General features: G+C 53.1%; 3 protein-coding genes across 3 annotated transcripts; 2 read left to right on the top strand and 1 right to left on the bottom strand.

Annotated features, from left to right (window-relative positions):
* Positions 1–8,667: 8,667 nt before the first annotated feature.
* Positions 8,668–10,533, top strand: J4E87_010313 (uncharacterized protein; the record flags this gene model as incomplete). The annotated part of the gene is made up of 1 exon (XM_049381887.1): positions 8,668–10,533. The coding sequence occupies one exon, from the start codon at positions 8,668–8,670 to the stop codon at positions 10,531–10,533; it is 1,866 nt and encodes a 621-aa protein (XP_049228351.1).
* A 779-nt stretch (positions 10,534–11,312) lies between these two features.
* On the top strand, positions 11,313–12,706 carry J4E87_010312 (uncharacterized protein; the record flags this gene model as incomplete). Its single annotated transcript, XM_049381886.1, has 3 exons — positions 11,313–11,318; positions 11,409–12,425; positions 12,497–12,706. The coding sequence occupies 3 exons, from the start codon at positions 11,313–11,315 to the stop codon at positions 12,704–12,706; spliced, it is 1,233 nt and encodes a 410-aa protein (XP_049228350.1).
* Positions 12,707–15,776: 3,070 nt separating this feature from the next.
* On the bottom strand, positions 15,777–17,288 carry J4E87_010311 (uncharacterized protein; the record flags this gene model as incomplete). Its single annotated transcript, XM_049381885.1, has 3 exons — positions 15,777–16,641; positions 16,689–17,031; positions 17,090–17,288. 3 exons carry the CDS (start codon positions 17,286–17,288, stop codon positions 15,777–15,779), a joined length of 1,407 nt encoding a protein of 468 aa, XP_049228349.1.
* Positions 17,289–19,018: the final 1,730 nt, after the last annotated feature.

Genomic DNA, 19,018 nt, shown 5'->3' with positions numbered 1-19,018 from the left:
TCGCTGAACGGAAAGTATCCTTTGAGCACCATCAATGCTGTGAACATATGTTTCCCTGGTGACATCGATCGATATTGAGGGCGGATGGCTGGATCGGCGCAATGTCGTTGCTTCTGATATATTCGCATCGCTCCGTCCGCTGTATAGTATATCTGCTGAGAGCTAGAGTTAGCGTCGGTGCTTGGGTGTGTCTTCATGAACTGGAAATACGCACCGGAATAAGCTCGCTACTCAAACAGCTCTCGGTAGTCCATCGGCGTGGCTCTCACGCATCCTAAGCGCAACGAGGCGCACATATCTGCGACTGCTTCAATGGACACAAGGACGTAGGTGTTGGCTACCGCATCCAGGAATGACCCATCGTGAACAAGATCGGGCGACCGGCGACGCGCTCCACGCGATAGGCACTTCCTCGGCCGTGGTCTGTTGTTGGATATGTCGAGTGGTCGGCATTGGTGCTTAGAGACGTCTGCGCACCCGCTAGCTCATGGGCAGCTTCTGTCGGCGCTGTGCCTTTCGCACCCGTGATTGTCGTTGCGCAATGTTGTGGGATTCGGATCGCGACGCCTGCGAGAGCGTGTGTGTCCTGCGTGAGTGTGCGTCAAGTCACAAGGTGGGGGTAAGTTGGGTCTGGGATGAGGTGCGGCCGAGGTCGACAAATTAGACTGGACTCCTCGACGTCGTTAGCGCGCACGTGGCAAGCACGTGGTAGCGCCATCAGATTAAGCAGGTGGTGCTCATGTATACTTTCGTCTCAATACTTTGTCATAGCATGCGATGCGGAATGCAATTGGCCCTAGTGACGCTTCTGTCGAAGCCGAGTGGTTTGCACTCATCACCGTAACAATGACCAGATATCGCCTGGTCTGCGATCCATGGCGGTTCGCATGTGGTATGGAACGCAAGAAGTTGCCCTGTGGCATGTGATCAAGGGGGTGGTCAGTATCGACTAAAGGATAGTGAAAGCTTGTGAGATCGGCCATGTCCCCCATATTGCTCACCCTCGACGCGATCAAGTGTCCACCTTGGACATTCTACGTCCGTCATGCGCGCGACCATGTCTATGCTAAGGTCCCGGAAGTTGGCTCTTACTTCCATCATCGGTTTCCAATGCCTTCCGGTTGTCCCCACCGCCATCTTTTCCGAGGATATGGCATTGGTGCAGGTGCTGGTCATGTTTTCTCTCGGATCCATTGGAAAAGTCTGCTGCCGTCGCGGCGCATGTCAAAAGTTGCCGTCCTTCCGTTGTCGGGCGATTGGTCATCGCCGCTGGTTGAGTCGCACAACAGCGTTGCGGATGGCCAGAATAGACTCCGGCAGATTGTGGCTGCCAGCGATGGCTTCAGGTCGCGATGACTTCAGGCCGCGATCGTAATTTTGTTTTGGTTGAATATGGCGAGTCTAGGCTGGCAGCGACGCCTATCGCTTGTGATTGAAGATGCTGTGTCGCGATGAGGTTGACGCGCGGTGGGGTGGCTCGCGTGTCGCCGGGCATGGTCCGCTCTCATTGGCTGATCAGCAGGTGGGCGATTTTGCCGACCCCGCGAAACTCGAAGCCGCCACATCTCCTTCACCTCACATATGCATCCTCGTTCCACTGGTCACTCCCGGTAATTCTCGTAGCACACACAACGTCTTTCCTTCACTTTCCGGGGCAGAAATCCATCAACCTATTGCGCATACGTGGCCCGCGCGATGCCCATGTGTGACAAGGACCATTCCACCCACGTCCGTTACCCTGCCTAGTTGCTGCATCCGTCCAGCGTTATGTCGATTCTCTCTGTCATTTTCTATCGATCCACTGTCGCAAATTCCATGTTTCGAGCCAGTCTCCACGGCCTTCTTGGTGTCCCCAGGAACAGAACACGTTCACGGTACTGGTCGTGTCAATGACGGGTTTCGATACAAGCGCCTCAAAATGAGTTTTCCTGCGACATTGATATTCTCTGTATCATTTCCTTATGGTATAGAAAACATCTAATTCGTGTGTCGTCTCAGCATATTGCCATGTATCACCGTACTTTAGCCTGTTACTACATTTGACCTCACACTTGCGTTAAACGCAACGAGAAGAAGCCACGTATGAAGCCAATCGGTGGAACATCTGCTTCTGTATTCATTGGTAGACGGCCGCCTCTTTGCTATAATGTCGCGGGTGGAGCTTCGTCGGATGCGGGTCGTTGCGGCGCTAGCGCCAAGGATGTTAGGGCATGATGCAGGTACACAAACAGTTCGAACGCGCACTTGAACCAAAGTGAAAAGTACATGCGAGCCACCCGACACTCGCTTCCTCTCGCGCTTCCAACCGTTCACTGTCATCGTAAAAGACACTAGTCAACGACACGATTAGTTCTTTTCCAAGGTCATTGACATGGAGCGACCGCGTCCGCAACAATCACGTCCGATCAACGATATATCGCCCCAATCCGGCAAACGAGCGGTCAAGTACACAGAACATGAGAAGCTTGAGAGACATACCATGGTGAAATCTGAGCAACTAGAAAGTGCGTCAATATTAACCCACTTTCTCTTCCCCAATGCTGACCTTTGGCCAAGTCAAGATCGAAGACTGTCCCTCATCACTGCCCGTATCTTCCCACGCACACATCGGCTCCTCGTCTTCAGAAGCTAGAATAAGCTCCCCGTTATATTCAAGAGATCTCAGCACTCGTGCGTCTCTACAATGTTCCTTTCGGCCAATCATACCCACCACCTACACAACATCTCTGAGCAAGGGCGATACGTGCATCCCAACTGTCCAAAGTCTTCGAGCTGCCGGATTTATTCACCCCTCATGGCCCGAAGCTCGATCGCGTGCACCCTACGTCCTGCCCAGGGGCTGGTACCGAGCATCAGATGAGAACGGCAATACGTACTTCTACAATGGCTTGGGCGTTGCGACCTGGCTGCGACCGACGGAGGTACCAGGTTTGCTTCCGGTGACTCAAGACATGGTAGACCGATACAATAATCCACGAGCCTGGGCAGAGGCTTCACTGCACACCACCAAGCCGACTGAGACACTGAATACCCCTCCGATAACCCAAGGTCTGGTGAATAAGTACAATAGTCGAGCCGAGACAGAAGAGGCAGAGAGGTTACCGCAGACCCCCGAGCAGGCTGACGTGCCGACTGACCAGCCCGAACCTGAGGAAATCCCTTACGCGCAGCAGCCCACCCCTTCGGGCTCTCGAGGCGCCGTTCCATCCAACGCGAGCTCAATGCCATGGGCACCCCGCCGCCCTTCGCTGCTCCGCTATGAAGCCTCTGCCAGATTTCCAGAAAATGGAAACCGTCACACGCCACCGGAATTACGTCGCTCAAGATCCCCACGCTCCCCACCGCCAGCCCTTCGTAGACCTCGCTCCGTCGAACGTGGTCGCGGGAGAGTTCGTTTCGCCCTCGCTGAAGATGAAACCACCACCACATCCACTATCATTGCTGCAGAGACGAGGCCAAAATTCCACAGCAAAGAACCATTCAGCCACCAAAAGGGCAAGGAACACATCCGAACCTGTTTCTTCTGGAACCATCTGACCATTCCTCGCTGCACTAACGGCAATCACTGTCGATTTATGCACGAATGTAGTCATTGCCATAGTCTGGCTCACGGGCGCGCTCACTGCGACAGTGATCTTGGCGAAGGTTATCGACGTGGTCCACGCCGAGAGGGGGACGTATACTCACGTCGCTGAGATACGTCATGCGACCGCGCATCCAACATAAGAATGGCAGAGGACGCGAAGAGGCTTTGTCGCCGAGCGCAAAGGAGGGAGAGTACCGACGTGAATGCGGATGATGGCAGTCAGCGAGAAGATATGGGGGTCATCTTGAGAAAGTATGGTGTGCGGTTTCATAGCGGCGAGCCTGTAAGAAAGCCGAGGATATAATTACCAGTTTGCCCGTTGCAATGATACATGAACTGTAATCATGCAGACCTGAATCTCCGATGTGTCTCGAGGCAGAGCAGATACAACGCATCTTGATCGTCGCTCCAATGTGCTGCGCTCTTGCAGGCCTCCCTTCTCCGCGTATTCTCGTCACGAAAGCCCTCCTATCACTTCGTGTCCTGACCGACACGTCACTGTGCTGCACCTTTGGTGGCGCGGCTGGGTTTCGATGCCGAGATTCCATAGGCAGTATGGGAGCCTGAAGGTGGAAGTTCGAAGTTCCCAGGCCTGCCACCGGTCAGGGTTCAATACAGCAACCTCGGCTGATTAGTAAGGCTCCATCCCGCCCATGATGTGATCTTGCAACAGCACCCGGGCACCTTCCAAAGTCATCAGCAACATTTCGCCACGCCAATATTACCACACCGAATGTCGCGTTCAATTTACCCGAGCACAAATGCGACAGAACTGGGATAAGCTTGGTACATGACAGGTGGCATGCTGCTAGTAGATAGCACTAGCCAGCCTGACGCGACGCGTTTGCGCTGAAAGCGCGCCATCACGTGATGCTGACGCGCCGCATGCTGCATGCGCAACTCTTGTCAGTTGTCATCATATCGCGTGTCGCATCTCTCAGGTTTCCATCTTCAAAGAGGAGAAGACAGCTTCGACTTCTGCATTCGAGATCACTGCAGGTTACTTACCGGCTTGATACGACACTGCTGCGGAGATGCGGAGATGGGGCAGGAGAAGACGCTATGCTGATCACATACTGCAACGTAGATGAACAGACCCGAACTCCTCACAGATGTTACGGACTTATTAGATGGGATTCAGCCAAGTTGCGGACTACTCGTTTTGCCCGGGTAAACCTGATGGATAGCATTATGTAGACGTTCTCTTCAAGCGGTTAGATCGTTGAAGCTGCCTCGGCAATGTGTGAAGACGCGTCCGACTTCCTCATGCGAGCCTTGACTCAACCACACCGCGACCACTTCTCCGCACCGCTTCGCATCGCACCATTGCATCTCAAGCTCTCACGTCGGGCTCTATCAATTTCTTAATGTCGCGTCACTCGTGGGAACTTCGTATAAAGCCTTCACCATTGTTGACCACATGTTCTTCACGATCATGTCTACCGTCCATCATGTCGTAGCATGCTCCACTGTAGACTTCGCATGGATCGGTTTTGGTTCCTCTGATGGGAAGTGGCTCATAGTCGGGGACACAAGAAGGTGATAGGGATGGCAATGGTTCGCAGTCAAGATCAAGGCGCTCATGAAGAAGATCATCGATTGATAGGTATTAGCAGAAGCCCAAAACGCTTCTCGTGGGAAGATATCGTAAGGGCAAAGTCGTCTCGCTAGCGAAAGTTGTCGTAATCAGACCGGCCTAAGAAGACACACCGGTCTTCTTCGAGCTGCGTCGAATGAGTAAAAACGTCCCATTCGCTTGTTCCCTGCAAACGCGTTTATAAATAACCCCTTCCAGAACCGCAAGATCAATGGCGACCGAGTCACCGTAACATTGGCTATGGTAGAGCCCTTGACACCACACTGATCTCAACTACATCGTCAGCCCAGAGCAAGCTCATAGGTATCGCATGTACTTACGGCCGCTCCGACCGCTTATAGCTCGAATGTATCCACACGAACAAGCTCCAGCATGACTTAACAAGCAATGAGCACTAAGAATGGGACGATCAGCCAGTGGCGATGAAACGGCTCCGGAGCTTCTGCGAGCGTGTCTTCAGTCCGTTCCGGAAGACGGCGAGCGTGGTGAGAAAGCCGGACCACTGAAGCCTTAGCCACTTCCTGAGATCGCCTGTGACGGACGAGCTTTTGGATTGCGTAGCGTGGAGAGCCTTTTCGTTCATGATAGCCGTGTCGCGCCTGGAGAGTTCGTTGTTCGGCAGTGGTCGATGAAAGCGAAGGAAGTGAATAAGTAAATCACCAGGCCTCCCTTGAACGCTGAGCGATAAAACGTCAATGGCTGGTCTGGTTGATATGGGAATTGAATGCGCGGTGAGGATCGTGAGTAAGTGTGGTACAGGAGTAAGTGCCGGACGAGCAAGGCAAACGAGCGCAGATGAGAAAGCTTTCCCGTTGCCTTTTGCTAAATCGGGCTCTTGTCGGTTGTGTCAGATAAGTCAGCTGTTCAACTGGCTCGTTCATGTGTGCACCTGATCGTCCTGCCTCAAGAGATTCAGCACAGTGAAAGATGCATGTCGTGTGTGAGGACAAGAGTACATTGTGCATCACCGAAGAGCGTCTCGCTCGTGAGGTCTGGTGAAATGGCGCTACAGGAACACAATCACTACATCAAAGTCACGATTCGATAATGTTGCCCAATACCATGTTTGAATATCTGAATTATGATTTGATACAACGCTGAGAGCGACATCCCCAGCGAGTGTCGAAAGTCCAGCACTCACCAGCCACCTGCGGCATTGACCGCGCTTTCGGCCATGTATATCGCATCTCAGATGAATGGGGCCGTGACCTCTATGTGGCCGACCACCGGGTCGTCTCTTGCAATGGGCGCATATGTATGACTTCCATGTTTCCTTTTTGGGTGTCAGTTCGCTCTTTACTGATGCTTCCCGAACAGTGGTTGCCATCTAGAAAGTGACCTTTTGGAATGTATGGACCAGCAAAACAAGGAATGGAATGTACGAGAATGGGTGGTCCAGGTTCGGGCGCCTGGAGCAACAAAGATACCAGCGTAGGAGCAGAGGGATGAACTGGGCATACTTAGCTGGAGCAAGCTTGACGTATCGTCTTGCACGAGGGCGAGAGGACAGCGATCAAGCTTAATTAAGCGCGGAAGGCTGGACAGGTTTGGTCGTGAAGGCACTCAATGATAGGCAGTGTCAATTATGGGCTAAGTGCTGCAAGCGCGCGGTATGCCAAGGACGGAAGTACATCGACTTCGGCCTCTGCCCAGAGGATCCTTCTGATAGTCGAGAACATCGCGTAGTGCTCGCGGGGAAGTCTGTTACGCGCGACATCTGGTTTCTTGTCATGCATCACAGGACGTGAAAGGTACATGCGGTGCAGGGCCTGCCCATCGCAGCAGTTCGAGTTTCCAGACGCTCATGTCGACATTGCCTTCAAAATTCTCACGACTTGTGTTTCTCTACCCACGTAGACGGCAGCGCATCTGCTCGGCCTCTTGAATTGCGAATGGCGTAGCCTGCGTACGGTCAGATGGTGCTCTTGTTAAAGTGACACGCAAATGCGCCGCTCACGCATCCTCTCGCGCGTGGAGGAGTAGTATGCATTGTTGGAGGCGGTCGGAGGCGGTCGGGGGCGGTCGAAAGTGGCTAAGGATAGGTTTTATGGCGTTGGGGAGGCTCTGTGACGTGACTGGAGCACGAAAGGGAGTTTCCCTGCGGTGCAAATTGGGCCTCGTTCATGTCTGTAATCGCGTAAGCCAATGGCTGCCCCTGAACAAATGTGCGCGCCATCGGTGACATGTCGCCCGTCCCCGGTGATGGACATGCCGAGTGGGCATATGGTGACCTCGGCCGCGCAGCCACGGCAGAGTGCGATGTGGACGTGTCGATTCAGTGGGCGTGGACGGGTTGACCAGCCGATGACGTGATACGCGATACCGCTGTTGAGGTTCCGGAACGAAGGACCGCTGGTGGCAATGGTAGAGGGCAATGCGGTGCAGAGACACCTGGGCAGCCTTGGCACGGCGCACAGACTCCCGCGGCCATCGTCATCATCGCCAACCACCTCGCCCTCCCCATCTCAATTACCACGGAAGATTCTCTCCACCTTCGCGCCAAACCCATCTGTTCCTGCAAATGTGTTGGAGTGCGACAGATCTTTCACCTTGTATGACCAAGAGCTGACCCTTCGCCACCCTTAGGTGCAGTGCTGTCCTCTTCTTCACAATGGCCATGAACCTTCCAGTTATCTGGTCTCGACCCGTGCACCCTCTGATACGCCTTACACACTGAACTACATCCGACACCTCCTCAAAGAACATCGCCTGGTCATTCCACTTTGCATGCAATGCCACGAGCACGCGGCTGGGTTGCAGGCCACAACGCAGTTGATGCGATCGATATATCACCAAATATTCGGATCGAATCTACAAACTCTTACCATGTTCATTCCATCAGAAGGACAGGTATTTTTGCGCCTCGCTTGTGGATAGAACAGTGCCTTCACCCCGCTACCTGTCGCTTTTCACTTCCCATGTTACACGACTGATGGCCAGCTGCATGTTTCAGTCTCAACCACGCAATGGCATCTTGGCACCGGTGCGCTCATCAAGCAAGCAGATCCGTCATCTCCTCGACCATTCCTTTCTTTCTGTGAGCCCGCGATTCGCACGGCCTATATCGTCTCATATACTGTGTCGCTTTCTCCACACTCTCGGATTACTATCCAACAGCGTTTGTTTGGCTTCCAGACGATTCACGCCCTTCTGGTGAGCCTACGAGAGTTCCCAAGTCATGTCTGGTGCTGTAAACGCATCCGTCAGACACACTAAGCATTGCCTGTTACAATGCGACCAGTCAATGAGAAGTACTAACAACAATCAATGTAGCAGTCCCAGCGCCGACCGCTTCCGCCATCGACATCGATGCGTATCAGCGCGCAAGCATCAACAAGCCGCAGCCGACCACCGACGATCGGGTATCGTCTCCTCTCCCACACGCTCGGTGCCTCTGCAAACCCCTCGCCTCTTTACCTCCACCGTTTCCATCCCTTGGACTACCGCTACATATCGATAGTACTGCATCTCCACCTTCAGAAACATGCCTGCGTATCCGCGATTGTCACTGGGACCTCCGGCAGATGCGGTGTCGATACCCGAAGTCACGGCGCATCCCATCGATTCTCAGGCACCTAGCTTTCTCAACCTCTCGGGTGAGGCACGTAACATAGTCTACGAGCTGCTCTTCGAATTTGAGCAGCCGATAGCACTCTCTGTCCCGCCATCTGCGCATGCATCTCAGAATTTTGTACCTCCAGTAGCGCTACTTTCGACATGCCGGCAAATATATCATGAAGCTGTCGGCATCTTGTACACCCGCAACCGTTTCCTTGCCGCGACCGAATCGGGTTCCACATGGTTATCTGCCCTGAACCACACAACTAGTTGGCTTTTGGGACTGGGATCACAAGCAAGGCATCTTCGCCACCTAACCGTACACGTCGTTCACCGCGGTCGCGACCTGAACGAGCTGCAATCGTTTCATCCGGTTACCGCATCAAACGCACGGCTTTTCGAGGTCCTACCCCTGCTGCGCGCGCTCTGGGAACTTCGCTTGGACCGGTGTCACATCCAATACGCTCTTGCCCACCAGCATTATGCCAATGATCTCGATGTAGACCGGTCAGACGCGCTTTGTGCAGCAGACGCCGCCTTTGCTACTATTGCCTATGGACCGGTCGCTCTGACTACACCACGAAAGCTGCTCGCTAGCGTCCAAATTTCTTCATCCGGCACTTGCCTTCTTCGATTCAAGAGCTCAACAGAAGGGCTCGTGAGCTCCATCGAGTGTCTTACGCCAACAGGTGCATGTCCCATGCCCATCGAATGCCTCCCTGCGGAGCTTCATCCTCACCCTCATCTCGTCAGACACCCAGCAAAGAAGAGCCAGGCGAGATTGGCGGGTCTTCCCTTCAGCGTACAAGGTCGCATCGTCTCGGCGTACATGGCGGCTGCGGAAGAGCCGTCTTCGGCAATTGAAGTAGACCTTGGTATGCGCCGGATACGTGGCCTCGAGCACCTACACGCCTTGCTCGCTCTGAATCGCTCCTTTCGGCTGAAAGCGCTATCCTCCATCACAATGCTGGCCGAGCCAGTAACGGTGCGCCTTCCGATGAATACCACCTCTACGGATAAGTCGGGTTTCTGGGATCTCCTTCGCTATGTACGCGAAGATGCCGGAGGTCCAGATCGCTTCGATTGTTTGCACTGGGCATTCTTACGTAACAGGCATCTGAGCATTTCTGTTACCTTTCAGCTCACCCCCACGACGACCCTGCGCAACGTCGAAATGGATGTGCATGGCTTACTTCAGATCGAGATGCGTCGCGAGTGGTCGTGGCCTGTGGACTTTCCTCGACCGGATATCCCCATCCGTGTGCAACTTGTGCATGTACCTGGCAAACACTCCGGCCTCCAGACAGTTCACACACGTCAATTTCTCCTTGGCCTGTTGAATCAGAAAATGCTGTTGCTTCTGCGCGACGCCATCCAGACATCGACGATTCATTACCGCCACGGGATCAAAGTCAGCACCGATGGCCACGGATCAACTCCGCCAGTCAATCCCGCAATGTCGGAATACTGCGAGAAGTTTGGGGTAACGACGCCTGACTGGCTTCTCACGAGAGGCGTTCTGATCTTCTGGATGGACGGATTCGGCGAGCCTTTGCGTGCAGACTTTGCTACCTCTGCTGGTGATGTTGGGTTCTCGGTGCCCTACTCGCATCCTGGACTAGCCAATAAAGCGATGCGCAACAAGGTAGACCGCCACTCGGACGAGGAGTGTAGTCACTTTGCCAGAGATTATCAAGAGGGCGTTCACGCAGGTCTCTACAAGTTGTATCACGCACAGGCTGAATGGGTACGTCTTTACTATCCTCGAATCGGTGGAAGTCAAGGTCACTAGTAGTTACATATCGTTGCAGTCGGCTTGAATGGGTCTCTTTCGTGTTATCTTTCCTCCCCTTTTGTCTTTCTTTCCCATCTTTACCTTCTTGACTTTCTTTCCAGTTGGGAGGTTGGACTCGATCGAAAGTCGCAACCGATCAGACTATATGTCCCAAGCATTATGTGCGCGCATAGTCTGCTGTACCGTTGGAGAAGGTTCGCAGGAGCCAGATCGAACAACTATGCATGGAACTCCTCTTCACCACCAAGTTTTTATGCATATCAACGTCGCCACCCGCAATGTCAATGATTTGGATAGACATCTGAATACTTTCAACCACACCTCGCATCAGATGTCTCCTCCTAGATACCATGGTTCGTGCCCGCAATGAGCCAATACAAGACACGTATGCACCCTGCTCACAGTCTGTCCACCCTCATACCTCTGCGACGGCCACTTCCTTGTCTTGGACCCAGGCTGACCTTAGGGCTCGTTTCCTATTGTGAGGTGCGCTGTTTGCATGCGAGTGATTCAAGTGCTACCTTGGTCACCGAGCAAAGCTTATCCCGTACCGATGACACGGTGTCCGCCACCGGACTGCCACAATCATGGGGGGCGCGAGATGAAGCCCGACCTCCTCATGGGTCGAAAACCATGTTCTTCCTGCCCCAGCTCTGGTACTTTATGAACGCATTTAGTCGAATGCTCTTTGTTTTCATGACGATGGCCATGTCTTTGGCTGACATGGGGACTTCGCTTGCGCGCATGGGGGGCAAGTGTGAACACACACGCTAGTCATGAACGTCTCACGATCTAGCGCCACGACCAAGGCAATACTGTGCCGCGAACTTCGCTGGCCTTGATCTGGATACTTGACAAGTATAAGTATATAGACGCACATCGGGACTGAGGTAGCGTTATTCCCGAAGATCCTGAAGGGCCAACTCTCGCCTGCGTTCACCAACGATTCCATAGAGCAAGCCTCGACATTGCCAGTCCACTCCATCGCTGACACAGGTACAAATAATTTCATGGATCTTGCTGGTCTTGATCCTTTTGCGCCCGCTACGAGCAGCCGTTCCATGCAGACAATGGAGCCAACGAAACCTTCCACCAGTCCGCAAACCGACACTGAAGACTTCGATGACATCGCAGCAGCGATCAGTCTGATGATGATGCAGACCGCCGACTCGGCCAAAGACAAGTTCTCCTTGGACAACCGCCATTCCGGTGCCCTCGAAGCTCCCGAAATCCCCTCCATGCGGGTGACAGAACCGAACAAGAATGACATTTCGTTGGAGACCAAAGACTTTGGTAGTTTTATCGCAGCTACAACAACAAGAAGAGCGCGCCCAATTCGTATCCCTTCCATATTCACCAGTCATCGCGTTGCTGCTGGCTCTCCCACTCTCAGCTTTGCGCAACAATCCACTGTGGTTGATGAACAGCTGCCACTGACCTGGCTCCAAGACATGTCCAACGGCCCTGAGTTCGGTGGCGGCGATGTGACCAATTGGGATGACCCCACACCGGAATGCTTTTCCGCACCGCCGCCTTTACTGGAGCGTACTCCAATGTTGCCAACGCAAGCGGCTATGAACTCAACTCACGACATATGTCTTCCATTGGACAATGCCATTTCCATAAGCCTGTGGCTCGACGATATCAGCAGTGGGTTCACACCTGAGTCCTTGAGTTCTTCTCTACCATCACCGGAGGAGCGCGCAGCCCCATGTTCGAGCCGAGAGTACGACTCGCCAGGGCTATCTCAATTATGCGAATTGCCTACGATTCCACCGAAGAAGCGCAAGCGCTCGTCCTCCGTCTTATCAGATGTCCAGTGCGCACGACGCCCGTCCTGGAACCAACCTTGGCCCTCATTATCCATCTTACCGGACCATGACGTTCCAGTAAGTCGTCACAGCACGGTCAGCTGGCATCTCTTTCTCCCATTATGGGTCATTGCTAACGCAGCTTGCAGCAGTTCGCCCATCCCGATATGGCAAACGATATGCATGCGATAGAGAGCCTATGGGAGGGCCCAACGTGCGTGGAGCAGGCCGACGACGACAACCACCCTGTGAACGAAGCCTCCTTGAACCATGTGACAGGTACGGTGCTGTTCGTATCAGAAAGCCAGCTTCAGCTTGGGAGCGACAGCTGCTACACATCGGCTAAGTGGTTGGTCTAGAAGGGGGGCGAATCGATTGTACAATACACAGGTAGTCTCCTTTGTTTCTATAGGTATCAATGTCGTTTGATCGTGTCCGGGATAGTTGCAACGAAGTACGTCAGATTGTGAGTTCCATACTAATTTACTTCCTCCCCCTTCGTTTCTTTGCCACATGCGAGACGGTCATCAGTAAAGTGCCGACAATCTGGGCAATGAAGAACTCGACCGTATCCCTGAACTAGGATACAATCTCACAGAGACAAAGTGGCAGAAGCTGAGAAGTTCTAGCCGGCAGTGAACCTGGGAGCTCTCATCAAAGCGTCAGGACAATCGAGGACGGATGCAGGCATTGCTGCGGCGCTCCACCACGCAGCTTCACTGGATGCATCAACACCGTCCTCCTTCGCAGGAGCCTATCCTAACAGCCATTGTGTTCATGGGTGAATTTCTGGCTTGCTGGCGCGATAGAAAGATTGTCAAACCCGATAGATGCTCAAAGAAGTCAGGTAACGAGCCAGATCAGCATCGTCATTGTTTGCAGGCTGTCTACGTTACGAACGATTGCAAAGGGCACGTGGCACACATTACGCTGTACCGTAGTCGTTACGTACTAGTATTCCCAGAGTATTTGCTCTTAATGTCTCACATTGTCGTCGCAGCGACGCAAATTCTGAGTCGCTACAGCCACCTGTACAGTCGTCCCCAATATCCCCTGGTTCTCACTGCATCGACCCCTACACCACCTGGGCATGCGCAGTGCTTGTCAAAGTCACTCTCGATGGATTGGGGAGATTTGATGTCTTTGCGCAGAGCGCACACGATCGCATAGAACCAGAATGCGCAACAGTAGAACCCCTTACACGCGATTCCAAAGTTGTCGGGCTCATATCCGGGTCAGGTTTCAGCGCGTGCCAACGCCACATCCGCCATCGTCAACAGAAAACCCAAACTCGTCACATGTTCCTCATCGATCAGAATACAGGCAGTCTGCCAGCCGTATTCATTCGCTTCGATAGACCATCTCGTTGTTGCTACTGCTCAGGCTGGAGCGCGTGAATCTCGGTGATGTGTTGAACGCCATCATGTGGCTCAGCCATGACCGTGGTAGCAGCGCGCAACCCACTTAATTGCTGAAGCGAACCCGGGCACCCGTGCTTTTCCAGGCGCGCCTTAGCGTGGGGTCAGCCGCCAGCTGCATCTTCAACGGCATCTCGCCATCTTCAGCGAAGCTCACGCCGTATCCTTTCCAAGATGTCTTGAGCACGCTCAAACTGTGATCAATTCCCGGTTCCCAACAGCGATACTCCAACGATGCGACATCCAGCTCATCTGTCTCCTGATCTGACAAAGCCCATACAATGACACGCGCGAGTTTGCAGCAAGGAGACGAGACTCACATCCATACGACAGGGCAGCACTAGTCCGTGAACACATCCATTCCTCGGCTGCTTTGCCAAGTACGTGTGTTGTTGAGGCTTGCAATTTGCTCTTCGCTGTCTATTATAAGCTGCAGGGCTGTCTGGTTTCTGCCTTGTATCAGGTATCTAGATCTTCCACGGATGCACTAGCGTCCACATCGGGCGCCTTGAACACGATGGGAATGGGACATAGTCCAAGAGGGGCACTACGGAGACTTCGATGTGCAAGTGAATCAAGATCTCAAAGAGCGCTTCCGGTTCAGCGCGAGAGGGTGAACCAGGCCCGAAACCGTCCCCTTCACCTTTGGTCTTTCATCCAGGGCATTCCAAAGTGACCTGGAAAGATACCAGAAAGAACCGACCATATGCCACGTGCGACGCTGATCGTGACTACTTAAGCTCCTTTTACTCATCTCGTCACCCAACCCTTTGGCAACATCATGAGCACCACCGCTACCATCACAATGCAGGCGTCTGCGCAACATCATCGTGTAGCCACCCCAGATTCCACTTCAACCTCTATCGATTGCGCAATCTCAAATACACGACGTTATCTACGAACAACTTACAGAGAGAGAAGACACAAACCCGACTTCGTCATCTACGCCGACAACTCCACGAAGACTTTTCGGAGACCGTTGCTGCAAAACAAGGGTGCACGCGTCCCGCTGCGCGAAAAGACCAACCTCGCGAACACGGTGATGATACCTGCGTATCGCCGCGCCGCCACTCCTTTCGTATCCAGTGCCGCCGATCCATTGTGGGAAGATAATGAGAACTACACGAGAGAATACATAGCGAGTCGTTTTACACCACCGCTGCATCGCATATACGAAACGCTGCCGCCGACCGTCTCGACTCGCTCCAGGTCATCACGACGGGTGAGGAGATTAGCGCCTTTACATACCCCACCTTTCACTCCTCATCGCCGCACGACACAACGTCAGATATCTGAACCAAAGTCACCAGTCACATCGATATCTATACCAATTCGAACTGCGATACACGGTCAAGTCAATGCTTCCTCGTTTGACTGCACGACCTCGTTCACACAACCATACATTCTGCCGGCGCAACGCGTTCATCATCCCATCAGCCCCTCGAAGCCGGTAAACAATGGTACATCATCCTCTCTTTTGGCTCATAACGCTACGTCGCCATCAACACATCTCCCGATTGACGAGCCTGCTGGCGATCGCGAGTTCTGCCCCTCAATTGTCTCTTCGCCGATAAAATCTGTTCACGAAGCTCCGGCGACGTATGCTCGGGGGTACAACTAGCTCGGTGCAAAGCAAGCATATGAGGACCGGTGTATGGCCGCGGTTCTAGTGCGTAAAGCAGCAGTCGCAACGCGAAGAGGACAAGAACAGTTGAAGGATAAGGGATGTAATCGTTTCCTTATCGACACAGGTCAGTTGCGAGCGTGTCTCTGATGCCTGCGTGAATTTCCTTTGCGACGAGACCGTTTATGATGATAGTCGTGTTATAGCAAGGTCTTGTACTGAGAGCTGTGATGTACATCTGCCACATTTGCCAAACTAGCGTCTTTTGACATATTGCCAACTTCATTGCGTCTGTATTATTCACTCGTATCGATGTTAATCGTCTCACAACAAAGACACTCGGTGCTTTGTATTTGTAAGAGCTAACTTCCCTGCCTGGAAAACTACTCAAATTCTCTCAAACTCTGCATGTTCACTGGCCATTCGCATCATATCCACCCATTCCTCTTTCGTCTTGCCCTGAAACCAGCGTTCCGGGGGCAACAACCTCATTCCGCCATCCATGTTTCGTTGGATCTCATCATCCATCTCTTTTTGAAAAGCGGCATCATTGAGTCGCCAACCTGATGTAGCCGGCATATCGTCTTGAAACGGTAAGAATTTCTTAATGTGGTTGTACGCTGCGGGCGAGTCTGGCCCCCACTTTTCGTGCCCACTGTTACCAATATATAGTCGGTTGCACGATGACGGCAATTTTTCGGCGACATCGCTCCATTTGTACCCTACGGTAGCGAGATAGATGTACTCGAAGCGAGCATATCGCAATTGCGACTGTCGGGAGAGAAAGGTGATGAGAGTCGGTGTGTCCAGAACCAAACTCCGTAGCTTCAAAGTTGTCAAGGCCGGAAAGACTAGCGGTGTAATGTCTGCTGAGTCGGTGGCACTGATGCTACGAAAGAGCCTAGCGATGTTGTGCTCGCCCACATCCGGTAGTTGGGGATGTGATGTAGTCATGTTGCGGAACTCGAATGTTTTTAACGTCTCCGATGAGCAACGAATCAAGGCAGCGAGGGATTCAGCTTCGTTGTTAGATGTGTCAAGCATGAAGTCGACACTCTCGGCGTTGAACGAAAGTGCAGTGAGAGAGTTGAACATGTGTTCCAAGGCGGCACTTGTCGTGATTGAAGATGGATCAATCTTGGGGAGAAGCAGACTCTGGATGCGACTGTTCGACGCTTGAACGGCGGAGCATAGGAGTTCAAGGTGCTTCCAGGTCGTGCCGCATCCAGAAAACTGCTCGTCCACTTCATCGCTGACTGCGTTAGTTTGGTGTCATGCAAATCATGTGGTCATACTCACTCGCCACCCTCTTCGAATCCATAGTCGCCCAAGTCACAACGCCACTCTTGGACTTCGATAGCTTTCAGACACGGCATATGTGCGAAGAGCTTGACCATTGCTGCCAGAATCGCGTCTGCCCTTACGCGCTGCTCCTCCACCTTGGCGGCCCAGATCGCTTCCGCCTGCTCGATCAATTCGCGCTCTCTATCGGGTCTTGCTAGTCGTTCCGCGGCGAGACGACGAATTCCGGCATACTCACCTTCAGAGTCAGTTTCAAAGTCTTCTTCATCATACATTCGATGAAAGTCCTCCTCGTAATCTTGCTCACGCTCTAGCCAATGGCGATACCTCGACCAGAACCCTGGGAGAACAGTCAGTATCCGTCTGGCTATGGATAAATATCCATCGGCTGAGCTTACCATCTACGTAGTATTTGGGACTAAACTTGAGCTTCCGAACATGCCGCGCAATGTCGTGCGCAATGAGCTCATCCACTGTACTTTCCAAAGAAACCAACTCCACCGTGCGTGAACGACCCGGGTACATGACACACTCGTCATTTTCCATCCTGCCAAATCTGCTCTGGGGAGAGCCATCTAGATGAATTGTGGCGAACATCAGCGGCCTCACAATGGTCGCAAAAGCGCGACATGTTTGAGATACTGAGCGCAGGTGGTGCTGGGGCAAATGTGAGAAGATCTCGAGGTAAAGTTCATCGGGAAGTTCCATGGTGATCTGTGGTACTTGAGACTAGGGAAAGACAAACGAGCGCTATATGTAGGAAAAGCGTGCGGTCGGCAGCAGCGCGGGCGTGACTGCGCGATGGTTTCGCGATATTAGCCTGTTCGCGTGAGGCACTAAGCAGCAAGGCAGCAATCTCGAAATGGAACACTGATATTGACGACGCGGCCCGATTTCATGAGTGCGTGTGCAGAGACACGATTATTGGTGGGTGGTGCATCCAGTGTTGGTGATGAGGACTTGGTGCCAGGCAGCAGCAGCGCCTAAGATTCGGCGACAAGGTGCGGGGCGTTGGTGGCGCATTGCGATAGTAGCGGCAACTGATGCGGCAAGTCGAACACGTGCCTGCTGCAAAAGGCTGTGACAACGATACTACATCTGGGCAGATAATCCTGATGTATGCAGTGCTGGGTAAATTCCTGGGGTGTTTTTCCATGGTCTTGTAAGCTACAGAGTAGAATCAATGTGTTCACACCTCTTCAACTTCCTCCTAACACAGGCAGGTGACGAAATCAAGGTTTGCTGATATTGCAACTCGTGCACATCGTCCGTCACAGCACAGCTGCCCTCAACAGCTCGATCGCCCTCCCGCAATCGCAACAATCTGCATGGAGTGGAATGCGACAAGCCGCGGAACGATTGCGACACTCCCTTCTCGATGAGTGCAGAAAATCTGCTGTCGAGATGTTGTTCCCGCGCCCGACCCACACCCGCAACTGACCACAGCCCCTCCATGAAGCACAAGACAGTCCATGTACACAAGAGTCAAGCAGGGCTGGCACTTACATTGCGCTGGTAAGCGTGACCTTCGGAAGAACAATGGCCGGGCTTCAGGGCAGGATTCTTCGCTTCTGATCCAAGTTGTACGCGACGTCCTCCCGAATCCAATCTGTCGTGATTGCTGACGGCGTTTCGGCCATTTTGTTGTCGCCATGTTCATGCCCATGGCGCATGTCATCTTTCGTGGGAGCAATGCGATGGCGACATACTCTCGCCGCGCCGTCCTGATTGTCTGCAGGTTAAGGAATAGTGTCGAACGTTGGGGTGGTATAGTGCGATCGTCGAGCGCGCCGATGTACGTGTAGGCTTAGGGGGTGCTTCAGTCGCGGTAGCAGTTTGTCGCCTACACCATGTCAGCAATCTTGCAGCGTCGCGTGACGCGAGACATCTACTTACAGGATGGAGGACCTTCTTCCGCGTCCAGACTATCCAAGCTTCGTGCAGCGTGCTCGTCGCAAGCGGTCATTTGCGAGCCGGCCGCGCGCGCCAGTTCCGAGCTTGAGAGCGGCAGGCGAAGTAAGTCGTCTTGTTGAGACCACCACAGTCATATTGGCGTGATGATGTCGTCACCCAGAGCAGAAGGTGCACGATGTAGCAACGCCAGTTCCATCCCGGTGTTCAAGAGCTCAGTGTTGTTGATGTTGAACGTGTTGCCGGGGCTAGAGTGTCGGACGCTGCATCCCCGCAGTCAGGCGGTGCTACCGCGAATATCTCAGAGCCATCAATAGTATAGGCTATAGCGTCCGTACTGCACCGAAGCCTCGAAGAGAATCGCGAGCCATAGTCATGGAAACGATAGGCATGCTGAGGTTGAGTGTCGAGCGGCG

This window comes from Alternaria ethzedia (assembly GCF_023757985.1).
Source record: "Alternaria ethzedia strain BMP 0044 chromosome Unknown scaffold_46, whole genome shotgun sequence".
Lineage (NCBI taxonomy): Eukaryota > Fungi > Ascomycota > Dothideomycetes > Pleosporales > Pleosporaceae > Alternaria > Alternaria ethzedia.
The sequence above is the reverse complement of the archived record's forward strand: the minus strand, read 5'-3'. Positions and strand labels throughout refer to the sequence as shown.